Here is an 18,133-nt window from a genome sequence, read left to right on the forward strand (position 1 = left end):
CTACTGATTTCTGACATTTCTAATGTATTCGGATCATTATTCTGAAGCTCAGTGGCCATTATGCAGCACTGGATGTATAAATGTAGGCTCAAGAAATTGGAGTGATTCTTTATTGCATCTAGGGTATTGAATTTTATGATGTAAACTTGTTTTTATATTATTTGCAATTTCCCACAAACAGTCATGATCAAAAAAGAATTCCTTATTAACCAAAGACTCCAGTTAACTGATTGAGAATTACATTACACTAAGCTAAATTTACATATGCCATTTCTTACAAAGGCTGTATGGTTTTCTAAATCAGTTTCTCAGCTTGGATTTTTAGCATCAACATGGTTAGTTCCATTGTCCAGACAGGAAAGAAGACAGACAGGAGAAGTGAAACAGAGGGGACAACTGAAGCAAAGATGAAGGAAAGAGACTCCCTTCAAATATATTCATTCACCTGGAACTACTAGCAGATGCTCCAGGCTAGAAGTAAGCAGCCTGCTGCTAAACAGATTTTAATTTTTAATTCAGTGGCACAGGTCAGTGCAGCTGTCCCACTTGGAGGCCCTGTCCCAGAACCTACCTGCCCCAAGGCAGCACTGCGGGTCTGCTAGTAATGGTCACCTTTGGGTAAATGCAGTTTTCAGTCAGCCGCTCACTCTGATGTTGTGATCCCAAAAACCAGTAATTAAAGTTGGACTAGCTCTCACAATGAGGTGCGTGCCTTCTGCTTAGATATTTTTTTAGGATGGAGAAAAGACACAGCCAATAAAAACATTTTTAAAGGGCAAGGTAGGAGGAGGGATATCTATGTTGGAAATAAAATTCTAATACATAAAGATCAGCTTTACTACTTAATTAAAATTGGGTGGAGGCATATATGTTGGTCCAAATGTGATGCTCTCCATACAAATGCCCAGACACGAGAAAGATCTCCTGGGAAATTAAAACGCCTATATGTAAGGAGAATTGAACAGAACAGGACCCCAGAGCCTCCGCACATGGAGCTAAAACAAGCATAGATGAACAGAGTCTGACTGATTGCCGAGCTCTTCACACACTTCAGATTAGCTGGGTATTAGTAGAGGCAGGTCTCAGCTGTCTATGAAAATGAGAACACATTTTAAAAGCTGCATTTGAATTTTAAAGGTACTCAACATTTCTAGTATTGTTTACTGAAAAAGGTCAACACTCAAGTGTTTTATTTATGCACGGTAGAACCTCAGTCTAAAAACACTGGGCTTTCCACATGGCATATGCTGAGGATGTGTTAAATACGTAGTTCCAGAGCCAGGAATATTATTTTTCAACTCAACAAATGCATTATTAAAAGACCTCTGCTGTGTTCACCATCGGGAGCTAGGACAAGAGGCGGTGGTGACCCTGCATTCTGAATGCAAAGGGACACTCACTGACTGAGTCACTCACTGCCAATGCTAACGACAATATCCCCAAACCCACACTTCTCCACACCTCTCTAATTCCCTTTTGGCCAATCTAGAAAAAAAGAGGAAGATGGAAACATTTAAATAAAACTCTATATATAAACTTCAGTTCCAAGCACAACATTTTTAGTTCTTTAGACAGTAAGTATGTTGCTGAGATTTATATCTGGTGTCCTCTATATTCCAACTCTGCATAAACATTCACACCAGCCTTCAATTTTTCTTGTAAATTAAGAGTATAAAATACTGATTCCTTCAAATAAGATTTGTGCTAAAATCATTAAATGCCCACGCAAGTGACTTTTTATTAACTGAACCAGAAATAATACATAATACATATACCAATTTTATGACAGGAAGAGGAGTTAACTTTAGTAAGCCAAGAATATCTGTTGTATAAATTAAAAATCTTCTTAGGAATAAGTCTAGTGTTTTAAATATAATATGGAAAAAACAGAAAATTAGTGCCAGAAGAATTTGGACTAGAATGCAGAAGTGTCTTTATTATTCTAGGAAAAATACTACTCTTTATGAAAGGCAAGTTCTCAGATATGTTCAGAAATTATTCTTTTTATATAAATATTCTTCACTTGGAAAAAATGTTCCTTTTAAACAGCTCCCTTAGTGCTTTTTAATACATTAATTTGATTTACAGACATTAGATTTACACACATTTCCAGTATATATCTGTTGTATAAAGCAAAGTGAATCTGTGACAAAATATTCTGTCCTATTTGGATGCGGAGAGCAAATAAATGACTAGTTCCTTCATATACAGGGTAATATATACTTAGTTTTATAGGGCACTTTCACCTCCAAAATAAGAATATAAAAAATATAAGTCTTCAGGAAATTTTGGAAGACCATAACTTTTAAATTACACTTTTACTTGATACACCTTCCAAAAGCTCAGAACCCTTATGTTAAAAGAGCTGGTGCTGGTATAATTTGATTCAGTTGCATCAATATGTATGGAACTCCTGGTGACATCATCTCCTATGCTTTGTCCAGGTGATGCAAGATGGGTCAGGTGCTATCCACTGTCCTGCTGTCAAGGAGACACATGGGCTGGCAGGACAGACATACGTAACTGGTTGTAGTGTACTGGGGACAAATGTTATATTCCAGTGGTACGAAGCAGGTGCCCTGGCAGCACAAAACAAAGAGTGAGGATTCTGGAAGGGGACATGGGCAAAGGGAGGGTCGAAGCTCTGCAGAGATGACACTTGGGCTGTCAAGGATGAACAGGATTAGGTCAGGCCAGAGGAGAAGCATTCCAAGTGGGGAAATAAATCACCCAGGCATGCCAAGTTTTTCAAAATAGACTTTAAAAAGTGCTCTTTTTTTTTTTGAGACAGAGTCTCGCTTTGTTGCCCAGGCTAGAGTGAGTGTCGTGGCATCAGCCTACCTCACAGCAACCTCAAACTCCTGGGCTCAAGCAATCCTGCTGCCTCAGCGTCCCAAGTAGCTGGGACTACAGGCATGCGCCACCATGCCTGGCTAATTTTTTTTATATATATTAGTTGGCCAATTAATTTACTTCTATTTATAGTAGAGATGGGGTCTCGCTCTTGCTCAGGCTGGTTTCAAACTCCTGACCTCTAGCAATCCGCCCACCTCGGCCTCCCAGAGTGCTAGGATTACAGGCGTGAGCCACCGCGCCTGGCCTAAAAAGTGCTTTTACTTCAAAAAAGGTTTACATTTGCAACGTCTAACATGAAACAAAAATTACAATTTAGATGGTTTCTTTCTGATTAGACAGCACTCCTCCCAAGAACCCTGGATTAGTAGTAGTATTAATAGTACTTATAAGGAGAGGATGTAAAGTCAAGAGAAAGTGAAAATGCTTCCATAACTGAACTAAAGATTAGAATGAGCACTGCTGGCCTGTGAGACGTGCTACCGCTGAACTGAGAGAAAGCACACTGTAATATCATCCCTTCTCAGTCTGCTTAAAACACAAGTCACATTAATCTTCTCAAGAAAGAGTGCCTGCTAACAAAATAGTCCACAAAGGCCTATCAGCTACGGGGTCTGTCAGAATTTTGCTCTGTGCTGGGACCTGTTAGTCAGAAGGGAGGAGAACCCCGTCATTTTCCTTCAGTAGTTTAATCACACTGATATCGTGCGTGGAGGGGAAGGCCAGGCCGCAGGCTTCATGTTTTGTATTATGTTCCTCGTCTACCATAGAGGGGAAAGGAAGGGGAGAAAAAGGAGGAGGTTCCCTGGGTGGACTTGGAGAGAGAAAAAAGTTGTGGGAGGACCCTCGTCTTCAGCTGGATTCTAGGAAGAGGCTGGGGTGACAAAGGCTATAAGCCCCTAAGATTCTAACACTAGCGTGAAGAAGGCTGGTAAATGGCTAGAGAGAAGAGGACAGGACTTTGGCCTTTTTCACAGTGTCTAGAAAGAAGTTAAGTGGAGGTAAAAACCCAAGGTAAATTTAAGGTAGTTAGAAATTTATTATACTTTGTGTTTCGATTTTATAAAATGGTCATTCATGTGTGTGTAATGAGGTAAATGTGTCTGAATTGTGTTCACTGTTTCCTTTGAGTCATCTACAGGCATAGTCAGGTGTAAGAGGAATGTATTTAGGAGGACATGCCTTGCGGATTTAACTTTTATTATTCTCTAAAAGATGGTTTGTTAGATCATCCATGTGTCACCGGCACCTATTCCCTGGGTGTGTGGCTGGCCACCAGGCAGGGGGCAGGGACTGCCCTGGGCTCAGGAGACTTGGGGTCTGGCTTCCGGTTCTGGGTCTGTTGCAGACTTACTGTGTGAACTTGGGCTGGCCACAGTTTTCTCAGGTGAGAATGAAAAACAAGGGTTTGGACTGTACACTTTTTCACGGCTGTTTCCTGCTCCAGTGCTCTCTGATTCTATAGGACAACATTATGTTCTAAAGTAATGTTTTCCTCCTTGTGGGCTTCATATATTTACTTTTTTAGAGCCACTGCAATAACAACAATGCCCCATCTAGTGTTTAAACAGGGAATATGGCCCGGGAGTGCAGAGTGAGGAATGGCATTTCTGCTTTCCTGGCTGGGGCTCAGAACGGCAACCGATGGGCATAAATGCTGCCTGGGAGGTGCCCACTGACCCAATGTGGTGCAGCAGGGCAGTTTTTTAAAAGACAGTGATTTAAAACTTTTGTGTGTGACGTACAACACCAGCACAACAGGACTTTCATCAAGGGGACATGGAATATTCTTTCCTATTATTTTTACTGGCAGTTGTTACCAGCCTCCCTGGAATGGGGGTCAGTGGGCAGTACCTTCCTGATGGAAGATCAGAAGAGATTCTGGGTGTGATACAATTCAGCCAAGTTCTGGCATATCCCTGAAATTTTCAGCAGGGTTTTAATCACTTTACCCTTCCCTTTTCATTTCTTTCTCTCCAAATGCTTCCACAAGGAAAACATCTCCAATCTGGTTAACAGCTAACCACGCTCTCTTAGAACTTTTCTAGGTTCCATACTAGTCTGTCCATCTTCTTAGTGCTGTACCCCAAGAAAAGAAATCAAAGGAGGAAACAAATGTAAATACTGGGAAATGCAATATCATTGAAACAAATGATCAGCTTCCTTCTTGTACGTTTGTCCTATGTTTTTTTTTTCTTTTCATTAAGTGCCAGGGCAATTTAAATTTTATACTGTCATAGAAAAATCACCTCATTTTGGAATCTGCCCCCATCTCAGAACCAAGGTCAGGTCAGTGGGATATTTGCAGAGTGACTATGGCATGCCAGACACTGTCTTAGTGATGTCTGGGCTGAGAAAACCAAAGGAGCTCAGACTCAGAAATCCCTCATCATGCTGTCCATCCTGCTCAGACCCTTGTGGCCCAGGCTACCAGAAGCATATTTTACTTCTTGTGATCCAAATTCTCAGTAGCAAGGGATTTTTTCAGTCTTTTTAATCTTTGAACTTGACTCTCTTCATGGTTGAACCCATCCCAGCAGAATCTGGGATGCGTCTAGAATGCTTAAGTGCCAACTGGGCTGACAGCACTAACTGAACTCCCGCTAACCTGCTCTGATCTCTTCTAGGTGGCTGCCTCTCTGTGCCCTCCATGGCTAGTCTGGCTTCTGTCCTTGCCTGTTAGTCGGTCACTTGGACTTCTACCATTTACTAGCCCCATCCAACTTCTACACAACCTTCAGCCTTGGAATGCCAGTTTAACCTGCCTCTACAGTGATCCACATTCCCAAATCAGCTTGGTTCTGCCACGTCCCAAATCACCCTAACTCCCTCATCCCATGGCCCCATATTCCTGCTCCACAATCTTCATGCCCATACTGAGGGCACTGTGCCCTTTGACTAAAATTTAGAATGATGATCTCTGCTCGGTCCTACTGGTCAAACCCCATTCTCAATCCAGGTCTGGCAACTGTGATAAACTTGATTACAACTCTTAACTGGTAATTAGCAACTCAGGCAGCTCCAACAGAACACTGGCAAATGAGATTTGACTTAGAGGCCATGAGAGCATAGTGGTCTCCAATAAATACCAAAGAAAGGAAACATCTAGACTATTTATTGACTACCAATAGTCAATAAATATTTATTTATTGAAACATCTAGACTATTTATTGACTATTATAGAATAGTGCCTGGTATACAATGGGAGCTCAGAAATAGTTGGCAAATTATGGAAAGATATCTTTTAAATAACAAATTGCAAATGTTCAGAGATATGATTAGATATTATAAGCTCCTTCGGCATAGAGAAACTGGCTCATGTGTTGTATATCCTCAGGGCCCAGCACAGTGCCTGGCATACAGTAGGCTTTATAAATACTTATTGAACTTTAAAAATGACTGCTGAGAAAAGTATGTCAAAGTCACTGTGTAGAGGATATCTACTTTCCTAGAAGTATAGATGAAGCAGGACATCTTAGTATGCCCAAACCAAACTATCAGATTGGTTGGACCCTGAAATCTGCATGCCATAGTGTTCTTAAAGTATGGGAGTCTATCCTGTGAGCATGGACCACAAAGGAGATGAGTAGGCACCCTGCAGTATGGACTGTGCCCTGACCTACATTACCATCCACTTCAAACCCCTTCATTCCACCTCTGCTCGGATCCTCTGAACCTTTGGGTTTCATCCAGAATGCAGGAGACCCTTCTGGACAGCTACTCATTCATATGTAAAAGCAGGATCTGGTCTGACCAAGCTTCTCTGATGTCTGAAACATACATGAGCATGAAACAGCCAGCTCTAGGTCCTCTGATGGAACCTGTCAATGCTACCATATGGCTGATGGCCATGGGCAAAGAATGTAATGCTTTCAGTAAATTGTGCAAGGCTGGTCATTTAGAACTTATATTTTTTATTTATTGTTGAAGCTATCATAAATGTAGAGAACACTAAGGTCCATCAAGGGCGTATGGTTTTCAGAGTATATTAAAATATGTTCATCTTCCTTTCCTATAAAATATAAAGCATCCATCTTTAAAATGTTCACAGCAATCAATGGTTTTAATTGAGCAGAAAAAGCACACACAGATAAAGAAATGTTTAGCCCTAGCTGCTGTTCCTTACAGTCATCTTCAGAGATAAATTTCCACAATGAATGTTTCAATTAAGACAGTAATATTTATTGAAAGGTAAACTACAAATGTATAGCCACTGGAAACATTATTGAACAAAGTAATTTATGCTGCAGTTGGTACACTACATTTTAGCACTGCTTTGACTTTATCAGCATTTGTCAATTAATCAACGTGAACCTTGTAAAACATGGTCTCTTATTAGTGGGAACAGGCAATTGCTTGCAGACTTTGAAAGAAAGGTCATTTAATAATTTGCTAATTGTGCAAAGATAGATTTAAATTTAAAAAAATAAAGGTAAACTCTCATTACTACTATACTTAAATAGGATTCTGTTTAAGCTTAACCTTACCAATTTAAATACAGTCAATGATTTAACTTTTTTGGTTGTTTGTTTTATTTACTAAACAGCAGAGAAAGATTAAGACAAAAAAGTTAATCTAGCTTTAGGTTTTAAAATTTTAAGTGCATTTTTTTGTTGTCACCTTTACCATTTCAAAGAGTTATTAGCCTCAAGGCTATAGTTATAAACAAATCAACTATATTTCACTGGCAGAGGAGTGAAGAGAAAAAAGAAAAAGAAAAAGAAACAGGAAATGGAGCAGTATGAAAGAGCAACTCAGTGGCAGTATTCCTTTTTTATTTATTTATTTCCTTCAACTCATTCTTTATTCCTCTAGATGAGCTGTCAGCTCTCTACTTTTGACCACTCTAGGTTCATTTTCAGTTCAGTAAGTGAGAAAGAAGCTGAGTCAAGCCCTCTCTTTGGGTAATCTATGCATCAGCACACTTGCCAACTCTCCTGGCACCCGAGGAAGCACTTTAGCTCATAGCAGCATCACCACCAACAAGCATTCTGCGGTCATCTAGAAGGACGCAACTCAGTTTAAAATGGGTAACGTACCTTGGAGAGCAATTTCTACACTGGGGTCTGCAGGGCTGAATCGAGAAATCCGCACCATCTTAGAAGTGTAAGTGAAACTTAAGATGAACTGGCATGCCTTGAGGCATCTGTAAGAGTCAGAATTTTGCGCAGCATTTACAGAGACAACGTTTGTTAAATGAAGATGGCTCTTGCCCGATCTGGTCTAGGCAAACTGCTTTGCTGCAGAGCTCCTTTTATAAGAGTTAGGAGGCCCAGGTCGCATTCTGCCTGCTCAAACAGGTTTATCAATCCATTCCATTCCATTCTGTTCTCAGTTCTAAATAAGTCATTATTTCAGGCACATTTCCCTAAGCAGATGCAAACACTCTTTTCCAGCACGAGATTCCCTTGGGCAAATTAAGTTTCTTGGAAAAGGGTCAAGGAGCCAATCAAACAAAATACATTCTAGAAACAAGCCTGTGGTTTCAGGGGACACTTTCATTCATGCAGGGGACAAAAATGTTAGACACTGATGGGTCAGTAATGTTGAATCTGACAGGGCCAGATCCAGGGAGCAACATCCTCATATCTGCAGCCAAAGTTCTTGTTATGGTCCTAACAAATAGGTTTGTTTGTTTGTTTGTTTATTTATTTATTTATTTATTTATTTATATTTTGAGACAGAGTCTCACTCTGTTGCCCAGGCTAGAGTGCTATGGTGTCAGCCTAGCTCAGGGCAACCTTAAACTCCTGGGCTTAAGCAATCCTTCTGCCTCAGCCTCCCTGGGTTTATTTTTTATGGAAACAAAACTGATGGTCACAAAATAATTAATAGAAAGTTTCCTTTTCTAATATTTCTAATTAAAAGCTGCTAATCAAATTTTAATTTCTTAATAAAATTGTGGTAAAGGAACTTTTATAAGGGAAAAGTTACTCTAAAATTGATATCTTCTGTTCTCGTAATCTTACCTAATAAATATGGAATATTCTGAAGTAGATACTTGAGAATATTGTACAATATATATTTGATCTTCATACCTTTTTCTTGGCATACAACTCCTAAAATCCTTGGAAACTTCAAAGTGATGTCTTTTATATGTTAATGATTGATTGATGGCTGGCAGTCCCTAGGTAGCTTCAGGATGGGGGCTGATTACCCAAAAGACCCAAGCAGGATTACAAGGTTGGGGCCTGAAGTCCCACCTCCCCAACCAGGGACTGAAGTTGCTTAAGTTGCTCACACCAGAGGCCAACAGTTTGATCAAACATGCTTGCGTAATGAAGCCCCATAAAAACCCAAAAGCACAGGGTTCAGAGAGCTTCCAGATAGCTGGACACAAGGAGGCTTCCAGAGGCTGGCATGTCCCTCCCCTACACCTTGCCTTACAAATCTCTTCATGTGTATCCTTTGTAATATCCTTTAAAATAAACTGGCAAAGTGTTTCCCTAAGTTCTGTGAGCCACTCCAACAAGTTAACTCAACCCAAAGAGGGGGTTGTAGAAATTCCAACTTGAAGCCAGTGGGTCAGAAATTCCAGAGGCCTAGACTCTGTGACTGGTATCTGAGGGAGGTAGTCCTGAGGCCTGAGCTTCAACCTGTTGTTTCTAAAACTCTCTCCAGCTATAGAGTCAGAATGGAATTGGAGGATACCAAGCTGGTGTCTGCTGCTCATTGGTGAGGAACCACCCATGCCCCCCAATATATGGTCACATAAATCTTCAGCATTGATTGTGGTGTGAGAGAAAAGGAAAAATTATGTTGAGCCTTGTTTTTTTTCCCACACTCAGAACATTCCTTATTGTATTTTTTTTTCATTTTGAGTCATGAAAGGGAGAGAAGTCCCTTTCATGTTCTTTTAATATTTGCTTTTATTAACCTCAGCTTCAGTTAACTCACTTCCATATATCAAGATTCTTTCCAAAACAGAAGAGACAAGAGGTAAATGCAAATGTGGGAAGGAAAGCCTCTTGGTAGCATAATAGCTGCTCCCTGGCAGGAGTTATTTCTATCTAAAACATACATACCGTATTAAGGAGCCACAGGGAAAAAGGAATGGATGTGAATGGCAGGTTTTCATTTGTTTCCTTGACATCTTAGAATACTGTAAATAAGTTTGTGGCGTTTCAATTCAAACAGTTCCATTATCTTGGAGGTCTTAATCATTCGTAATAGCGGTTTCTGAAGTGTTCAAAGCTTGTGCTTAAGGAGCATTATCGGCATTCCATATAGTCATACCATATTCAGCAGATTTACAACCTTATACATGGTTATCCCCGATTGTCTTTATTTAAGAGTAAGTTAGGGCTGATGAGGTGGCTCAGCATCCTCTTACGCTTCCACCAGTGAATACCTGGCTCTGCGGGGCACCCTTTTCTAAATGAATCCCAAATGTGCAAGATGACGTGGGGGAGGGGGGCAGCCAGGAGAGTTTCACTAAGTGAGCAGCCTATTTTAAAGTGTACCTGGGATTTTGGTTTTATTCAGTTATGGTGAGGCCACCAGATAGGAGATGACTGCCATTGAAAAGGTAGTTTGTTACAGTCCCCAAGAGGGTGGAGATAGTCCAAACCATATGTGGCTACCTGGGTAGGTTAGCAGGCAGAGGGAAGAAGGGCAAAATGTGGGCAAGAGCCTTTATTATGGTTTCTGTAGGTGTACCACCCTCTAGGACATTTGACATCCATAGGAATCACCTGGTTATTTTGTTAAACTATAGACTCTGAGTCATTGAATCAGGCAGAGGTGGAGACTTTGCTTTCCTAATAAACTTCCTGGTAAGGTTAGGACCACACTTTGAGTAGTTAGTGATCACCAACAGTCTTCTCTCTGGGTCACCTTCTCAGGTAAAGGGGAAGGACCTAGCATATATTGAGCCCTACCCTGAACCAGATACTGCTGGGCACTGAATATACATACTTTGTTTTCTTTTGCTTGAACTATAGCCTTTATTCATAGGAAAAGTTATACCGAATTTATAGGGAAGGAAACTGAGGCTCAGGGAGGTTAGGTAATCTACTCCAGGTCACTTTGCCATCACAAAAGTTACAATGTATACGTGTATATGGCTTAAAAACCCATTTTTCCCCACCACAACATAAGTATAGATGCACTGCTCTAATGGAAAATAAAAAGCACGTGTTGGTAAAGGCTTCATAAAATATAAAGTCCATGGACTACTTAGTGGCCCATTTACAACTTGACTTTTGGAAAGAAGAGGAATTCAGAATGGCATTTATTATCTCAGGATCAGAAATAAACAGTGCTGATCAAATAGCTGATATTTTATCATAGCCTTCACAAAACAGTTCACATGGGATTCCCTATAAAACGAGTGTTTTTATTTTAAAAAGAGATACTTATACATGGTGAGATATAGACAATAAAAAGGTAGTCTTGCCCCTAGATCCCTAGTATTACCGCTCAAAGATAATTACTGTGAGGTTTGTGCAGCCTACTAGAACTATTTCTACTCAAATAATAAACTTATTTCATACAAATTCATTCATTTGGTTCTTCTAAGGTACTTGGGGAAAAGGAGGAAATAAAAAAGACAAAATCCCTCACGTAGATTATATTCCAGTAGGAGACAGATCAGAAACAAAAAACTAAATTATGTATTATGTGAGGTAGGAATAATGCTAAGAGAGAAAAAACTGGGGATGGGGGAAGGGAAAAGCTGGGGTGGTTTGTAATTGTGAATACAGTGGCAGAGGAAGGCCTCATCGGAGAGGCGATAGTCGAGTAAAGACCTGAAGGGATGGACACGCTTGAAGCTCTGACTCGAGGGGGGAGGGAAGGCAAGAGCAATATACGTAACCTTAACATTTGTCCCCATATTATGCTGAAATAAAAAAAACAAAGACCTGAAGGAGATCACCCTATCCCACACTTACTTTCTCCTTTAACAATATCAGGACTTACAGATCTACCTTTTTCTTTTCAAAGGCTCCACGCTACTCCACTGTTCACAGGTACCAGGTATCTCTGGGCATTTTGTTATTTCCATACATGGATGTTTTAGATTAATCCTGTTATAATTTGTTCAATGATCATGTGTTTGGTTATAAACAGATTTGGGGCTTATAGTACAAAGCCTGAGTAAACAGAAAGAGACCTAAATTTGGTGTGGGAAGCTACGGATCCAAGTCATAGCTGTGCTACTCCCTACTTAGGTGACCTTGTTATATCATTGGGAATTTGTGGACTTCCTTTTATATTTTTGTGTTCTGGCCTCATGAGAGAGTTTCCCTTTTCCTGCCACATCCTAGGCTGTGCTATTGTCCACCAGGTCCAGGGTGATGTCTAGGGGCTTTTTCACCTGAAGGCCCAGGCAACATCCTGCCTACAACATTTTCCTCAGTGCCAGGCTACCTATAACCCCTGCAGAATCAAATAAAAACTTTAACTTTCAGGCTCACAAGTTTCCCACATTCCTCCAAAAAGGCAGCATAAACAAAAATTTAGGGGAGCAATTTACCTTCTGGTCTCCATGCATGAATCTCCCCACTTAGGAGGAAAGCACATTAAACTTCTTAAAACAAAAACAAAAACGAATCCTTACTTTCTAGTAATATTTATTTTTGTAGATGCAGATGTTTACCCCTGGGCCATATGAGAGAACAGATTCCACATTTAATGGAAGATTAATTTATTCATTTAATTAATACTGGAGGCAGTGCCTGGAATATGTCAGCACTCTGCCAGGCACTATAGGAGGAGGAACAAACATCAGTGTGATATGATTCCTGCAATATGATTGTCACCTCCCTGGCTCTTAACAAAGACAGGACAAGTAAAAAACAATTGCAATTCAAGCGTGCATGGTAAGTGGTATTAAAAGGCAATTCAATAGGAATTCAAAGAAAGGGGAGAATACTATTATCCAGAGCCCCTCAAAAACCCCTCAAAGAAGAATCCGAACTGAGATGTAAACAGGTGGGGAAGTGTTCAAGGGATGGAGGTGGTAAGATAAGTCTGTGTGTGTGTGTGTGGGGGGGGGATATGTGTGAATGGAAGGTGAGCAATAATTGCACTACAAGCAAAGGCCCAGAGGAAGGAAAATACAGTTGCAAAGGGAACATGAAGTAGCCCCATTAGCTTAAACACAGAACATGGGGAGTGGATGTGGATGACAGGAAACGCTGGTTGGAGTAAGACTGGCAGAGGGTCCTGAGTTCCCTACTTTGTTATTAGACATGGGATAAATGCGTGGCATTTGAAAGATATTAAGAAAATCATTATTGGCTTCTTTCTCTTTTTTGTTTTTGCTTTTTATTGTAGGAGAGGGAGGGGTGGTACACTTTGGTTTTACAGCTTCTGTTTCTGATTCCAGTAATATTCTAAACCAACTTAATATTTATCAAAGTAATATATACCCATAGTTTTAAAAGGCAAATAGTAGGCCAGGTGTGGTGGCTCATGCCTATAATCCTAGCACTCTGGGAGGCCAAGGCAGGTTGATTGCTCAAGGTCAGGAGTTCGAGACCAGCCTGAGCAAGAGCGAGACCCTGTCTTTACTAAAAAAAATAGAAAGAAATTAATTGAGCAACTAAAAATATATAGAAAAAATTAGCCGGGCATGGTGGTGCATGCCTGTAGTCCCAGCTATTTGGGAGGCTGAGGCTGTAGGATCGCTTGAGCCCAGGAGTTTGAGGTTGCTGTGAGCTAGGCTGATGTCATGGTACTCTAGCAAGGGCAACAGAGTGAGACTCTGTCTCAAAAAAAAAAAAAGGCAAATAGTATTCTAAGGCCTGTAACCAAAAACAGTAATCCCTTCCCCCTTTTCTCTCCACCCCCTCTTCTTGATCCTCAGAGCAAACTCCTGTTTCTTTTTTTGCTTTTATTATGAAAGATATTTATTTCTTATTTGCCAGAGTATGTAACTTTCCATAGAGGTAAGACTTTTGCCCCAACCAACTGTTCTCAGTCTGGTTCACCTCTGGTCCTGGCAGCATAGGAAGACTCACTGTCTGACAACTGTCACCCACCCCCATGCCCAAGGAGGCTGAATCCCACATGGGAGAGGAAACCACTTTTACCTTTTAACTCTGATATTTGCTTCCCTATATTTAAGTACTGTGTATATATTGATACTTATTAAATTATCATTTTCAGAGATTACCTAATATCTTACTGCTATGCAAAATAAGAAAAATTTAGTGGTCTAATACCATCACTACCTTCCAACAAGCTTTCTTCCTTCCTCCATCTTTCCAGTGGCTTAAATGGCAACTTGGAGTTAAATCAACATTCTAGTTTACATTATTATGACCATGTAGTACGGTTTACTATTGAGCCAAGTAGTATAAGATTACACTTTCGATCTTGTTCAACATCTTGTTTTTCCTGGTGGTGCCTTTTATTTTATTTTGCTTATTTCTTTTGAGTGGCTATTACTAGCTGTTCATGAACTATCCAAAGGAACTACAAAAGCCCCGCCAAAACCATGTTTCACACAAGTAGCCCACCTGGTTAATCTACTGAGTCTATTTTCCCTTGAGTAACCTCCCCTCCAGCTCATCTGGAGGGGAGGTTTTCCAGGCCAGGTGCCCACCTGTTGTCCTGGGACTTCTTTTTAACACCATCTTGCGAAATCCCTGTTCCTCTCTCTTGTGTTGAATCCCCTGTTTTCTGGATCCCATGGTTTCCTCTTTCTTGGTTTACATCCTCATTTTTGTAGAGCACATTCTCTAGTGGCTTCCTGAGAAAAGGTACATGGGAGGTAAAATTTGTTGAGACTGTGTATGTCTAAAAATGTTTTAATTCCACTCTCTCCTGTGTTTGCCATTTAAGCTTGTAATTGAATTCTACGCAAAATGTAATTTTCCCTCAGAATTTTGAGGCTGTGCTTCATTGTCTTCTAGCTGTACACAGTGAGAAGTCTCATGCCACTGGTACTCCTTTGACCTGGCATGATCTTTTACATGTGACCTGTTTTATTTCTCTGGAAGGTTTTGGAGTCTTCTTTTTAATCCTGCTGTTCTGAAGTCTTCACAGTAAAGAATCCTAATAAGGATCTTTTTTTTTTTTTTTTTTTTTTTACCAGGGTTCTGGGCACTTTCTGTTCCTTTTCAGTCTGGAAGGTTCCATCGTTTCTTACCTCCACCCCATACCTCCACCTCCACCCTTCCATATGTCCAGGAAGGTTTCACCTGTTCACTCTGTGGAGTTTCATCCTCTTTCCAGGGCCTAGTCCCTGAGTCCAAAGTGCCCAAGACTGTCCCTCAAGCCTCAAGTAGGGAGGAGGAATTGGTAGTGGCAGTGTGAGTTAGAGGGTAGAGCAGGGCCTTGCCACTCCATGTACTATGCTGCCCCATAGCTTCTTGCAATCCTCCCGCTTTTTCCAGCCTCACCCCTCCTAAGCCTCCGCAGTGTCCTGTAGGGTGAATCTGCTGGCTTTCTGTGTACACCTTAGCCCCTGTGCCATCTCCCTCAGCTGGCTGACACCTCTTGTTCAGTAGCATCTCCCCGGTTTATTCTCTCACTCATTCTCTGTTTCTCTGCTTTATAGTGTTTTTTATTCTTTACCATAATTTTAGTAAGATTTCTGGAATAGGAAGATATAAAAGCTATTGTTCAATCTAACAAAATCAGAAGTTCCCAATCTTACAAATTTTACTCTGTAGTTATATGTACTTATTGTGTATTTCATTCTAGTCTAGTTTGTTTATCCAGAGAACTTTATGTGTTACCCTAGTTAGCTACTAACTACCTCAAAACTACTTTTAGGGAAGGTATTGGACAAAATCATTTCACTTCTCTTTTATTTTTTAGGGAGCACCAGACAAAGTGAAGTTGACCTCCTTCTATAAATGTTATCTTTATTAAGATAACAGCATTTCACTGTTATCTTGGCTTCAGAAGTTCAGACCGAAAATCAATTTGAGGCAGATGCCACATCAATTTCTCAATAAGAAGGAAGGGAGGGAGGGAGGAAGAAAGAGAAGAAGGGAGGGCACAGGAGGAGGGAAGAAAGGAAGGAGAAAGGGAGCAATGGGGAGAAATGTAAAAATAAACACACGTAAAATATTTAAAAATAGAACAGCAAGAAGACTGGCCCAAATAAATAACTATGCTAAGAAAATCTACGCAAGTTCATTAAATAAGAGAAATCATAGAAAATCATCTGGCTTTACGATAACTCCAAACAACAATCACTGATTTGGAAGGCAACGGAGCAATTTGAATGTTCACTGTCAAACTGTCACTCATCAACATGTACCCAAAATGCCTATGAAAAGCACCATATCCAGAAAAAAAAAAATAACTGCTACACAAAACATTCTCACAAGTACATGCCCAGACTACCTTTAAATTATATACTGACTCTTACTGCTCTGAAACGTATCTACCTTTCTCTTAAGAATGCCTGCATGTATGTAGGTACTAATGTATATATGTGTGTATTCCTCCCCTTATCCCCAGAAGAAATTTGAGTCAGCTTGCTGTTAATCATTTTCATTGAATATATTTTTGTTTTCTTGAGTATATTTCTTATGAAATATATTCAATATATTGAATATATGAATATATTCAATGAAATATATTCAATGAAATATACTCAATATATTGAATATATGAATATATGAGTATATTTCTTATGTGTCCATCTGAAGTTATGTATTTCTCTCTATCCTGTGTCATACTCAATTATAGGCCAATAACTTTTTTAAAAGTTAACTATGTTGTCAACAACTCTTCCAATGTAGCTGTTGTCATGTCTTGGAGCTTAATAAGATGGCAGACTTTACCAGTCCAACTGACCTTATTTTTTTTTTTTTTTTTTTTTTTTTTTTTTTTGAGACAGAGTCTCACTTTGTTGCCCAGGCTAGAGTGAGTGCCGTGGCCTCAGCCTGGCTCACAGCAACCTCAATCTCCTGGGCTCAGCGATCCTACTGCCTCAGCCTCCCGAGTAGCTGGGACTACAGGCATGCGCCACCATGCCCGGCTAATTTTTTGTATATATATATTTTTAGTTGGTCAATTAATTTCTTTCTGTTTTTGGTAGAGACGGGGTCTCGCTCAGGCTGGTTTCGAACTCCTGACCTTGAGCGATCCGCCCGCCTCGGCCTCCCAAAGTGCTAGGATTACAGGCGTGAGCCACCGCGCCCGGCCTAACTGACCTTATTTTAAATTCCAAGTCTTCCATTTACTAAACGCATAATCTGAGGGATCTGATAAGCTCCCCAATGGGAAAGTGAACATAATATTATCTATTTTGCAGGATTTTATGAGGATTAAATCAAATGATGCATGTAAAGAACGTGGCATATTGGAAGTGCCCAATAAATAAAAGCTATTAAAATCAGAACATGAGACAATACTGAAATCTTAAACTATCTGAAAGTACATCTTTTCTAAGTGACTAGTTTTTACTTCTGTTTTTAGGCATCATATCCCTGGTAAGCTCGTCACCTGGAAGCAACCTGTCAGTTAGCCACTGAAGAGGGTGGCAGAGCACTTACAGACAGGCAAATAGTGAAAGCAAATAAAAGTGTATGTTGCGGGGAGGCCTGGACAAAAAATAAAGGAAAGCATTTGACTCTAGATCAATTTCCTGACCTCTTTGGAATCTAGTTTGTTTAACTACACAATTAGGAAATTGGACAAAGTCCCTCCAGATTTTCATGATAAAGAGTTCTCTGGTTAGATAATTCTAAAACATGCCTCTCTCGTCTCATGCCTTCTCCTCTCCCATTCTTGAAGCTTTACCATACGTATTAGTATATTCAAGGCACCTGTTCGATTTTGTTTTACTTGGCATTATGCAAAGTTATTTGCCTACAGATCCTGCCACTTTTTTTCCTTTCAGGTAGTATTTATTGACATACTTTGGAAAAGACTGGATGAGTTGATCTGCAACTTCCCATTCTATCATATGTTTCTCTGAGTCTTACAACTTTAGCTAAATGTTTAAGGAAAAAAAAGGAAAACATATGTTATAATTTTTATTTATTGATGCTTTTTCCTATAGCAGCACTTTTATAATTTAGGAGTGGGAGAAACATCTATCATGATTTCAATGAAACTGGATATTTCAATATTTTAGACGGATGAACACCAAGCCATTGGCTGAATTACTGTAGTGTTGATGTGATTAGGTTATGAAGACAAGTTACTGGGACACAGCTCTCAATTCTGGCAATCAATGAATAAAATGAACCATTTATGTAGTGATCAGACTGATTGCTCAGTTATCAATGGGACCAAAACAGAAAATAACTATGAGATAAGTTAACCCCTAGGTTGTAAGACTATATTCCATGATATCAGAATAAAA

General features: G+C 40.0%; 1 protein-coding gene across 8 annotated transcripts in view; it reads right to left on the reverse strand.

The window, feature by feature from the left end:
• The window catches only part of ENOX1 (ecto-NOX disulfide-thiol exchanger 1), a 511,925-nt gene that overhangs the window by 214,517 nt on the left and 279,275 nt on the right, over positions 1 to 18,133 (reverse strand). For 5 of the 8 annotated variants that reach the window (XM_076009424.1, XM_076009420.1, XM_076009421.1 and 2 more), the window contains one exon: positions 14,408 to 14,554. The exons of 1 other annotated variant lie outside the window; for it this stretch is intronic. In XM_076009424.1, the coding sequence (XP_075865539.1) occupies positions 14,408 to 14,495 (88 nt within the window). In that variant the 5' untranslated portion in view covers positions 14,496 to 14,554. Of the gene's footprint in view, positions 1 to 7,892; positions 8,488 to 14,407; positions 14,555 to 18,133 lie in introns of those variants that run through there. 2 more of the 8 variants (XM_076009423.1, XM_012761009.3) reach the window with 2 other exon arrangements.

The sequence above is a fragment of the Microcebus murinus genome, chromosome 13 (assembly GCF_040939455.1).
Source record: "Microcebus murinus isolate Inina chromosome 13, M.murinus_Inina_mat1.0, whole genome shotgun sequence".
Lineage (NCBI taxonomy): Eukaryota > Metazoa > Chordata > Mammalia > Primates > Cheirogaleidae > Microcebus > Microcebus murinus.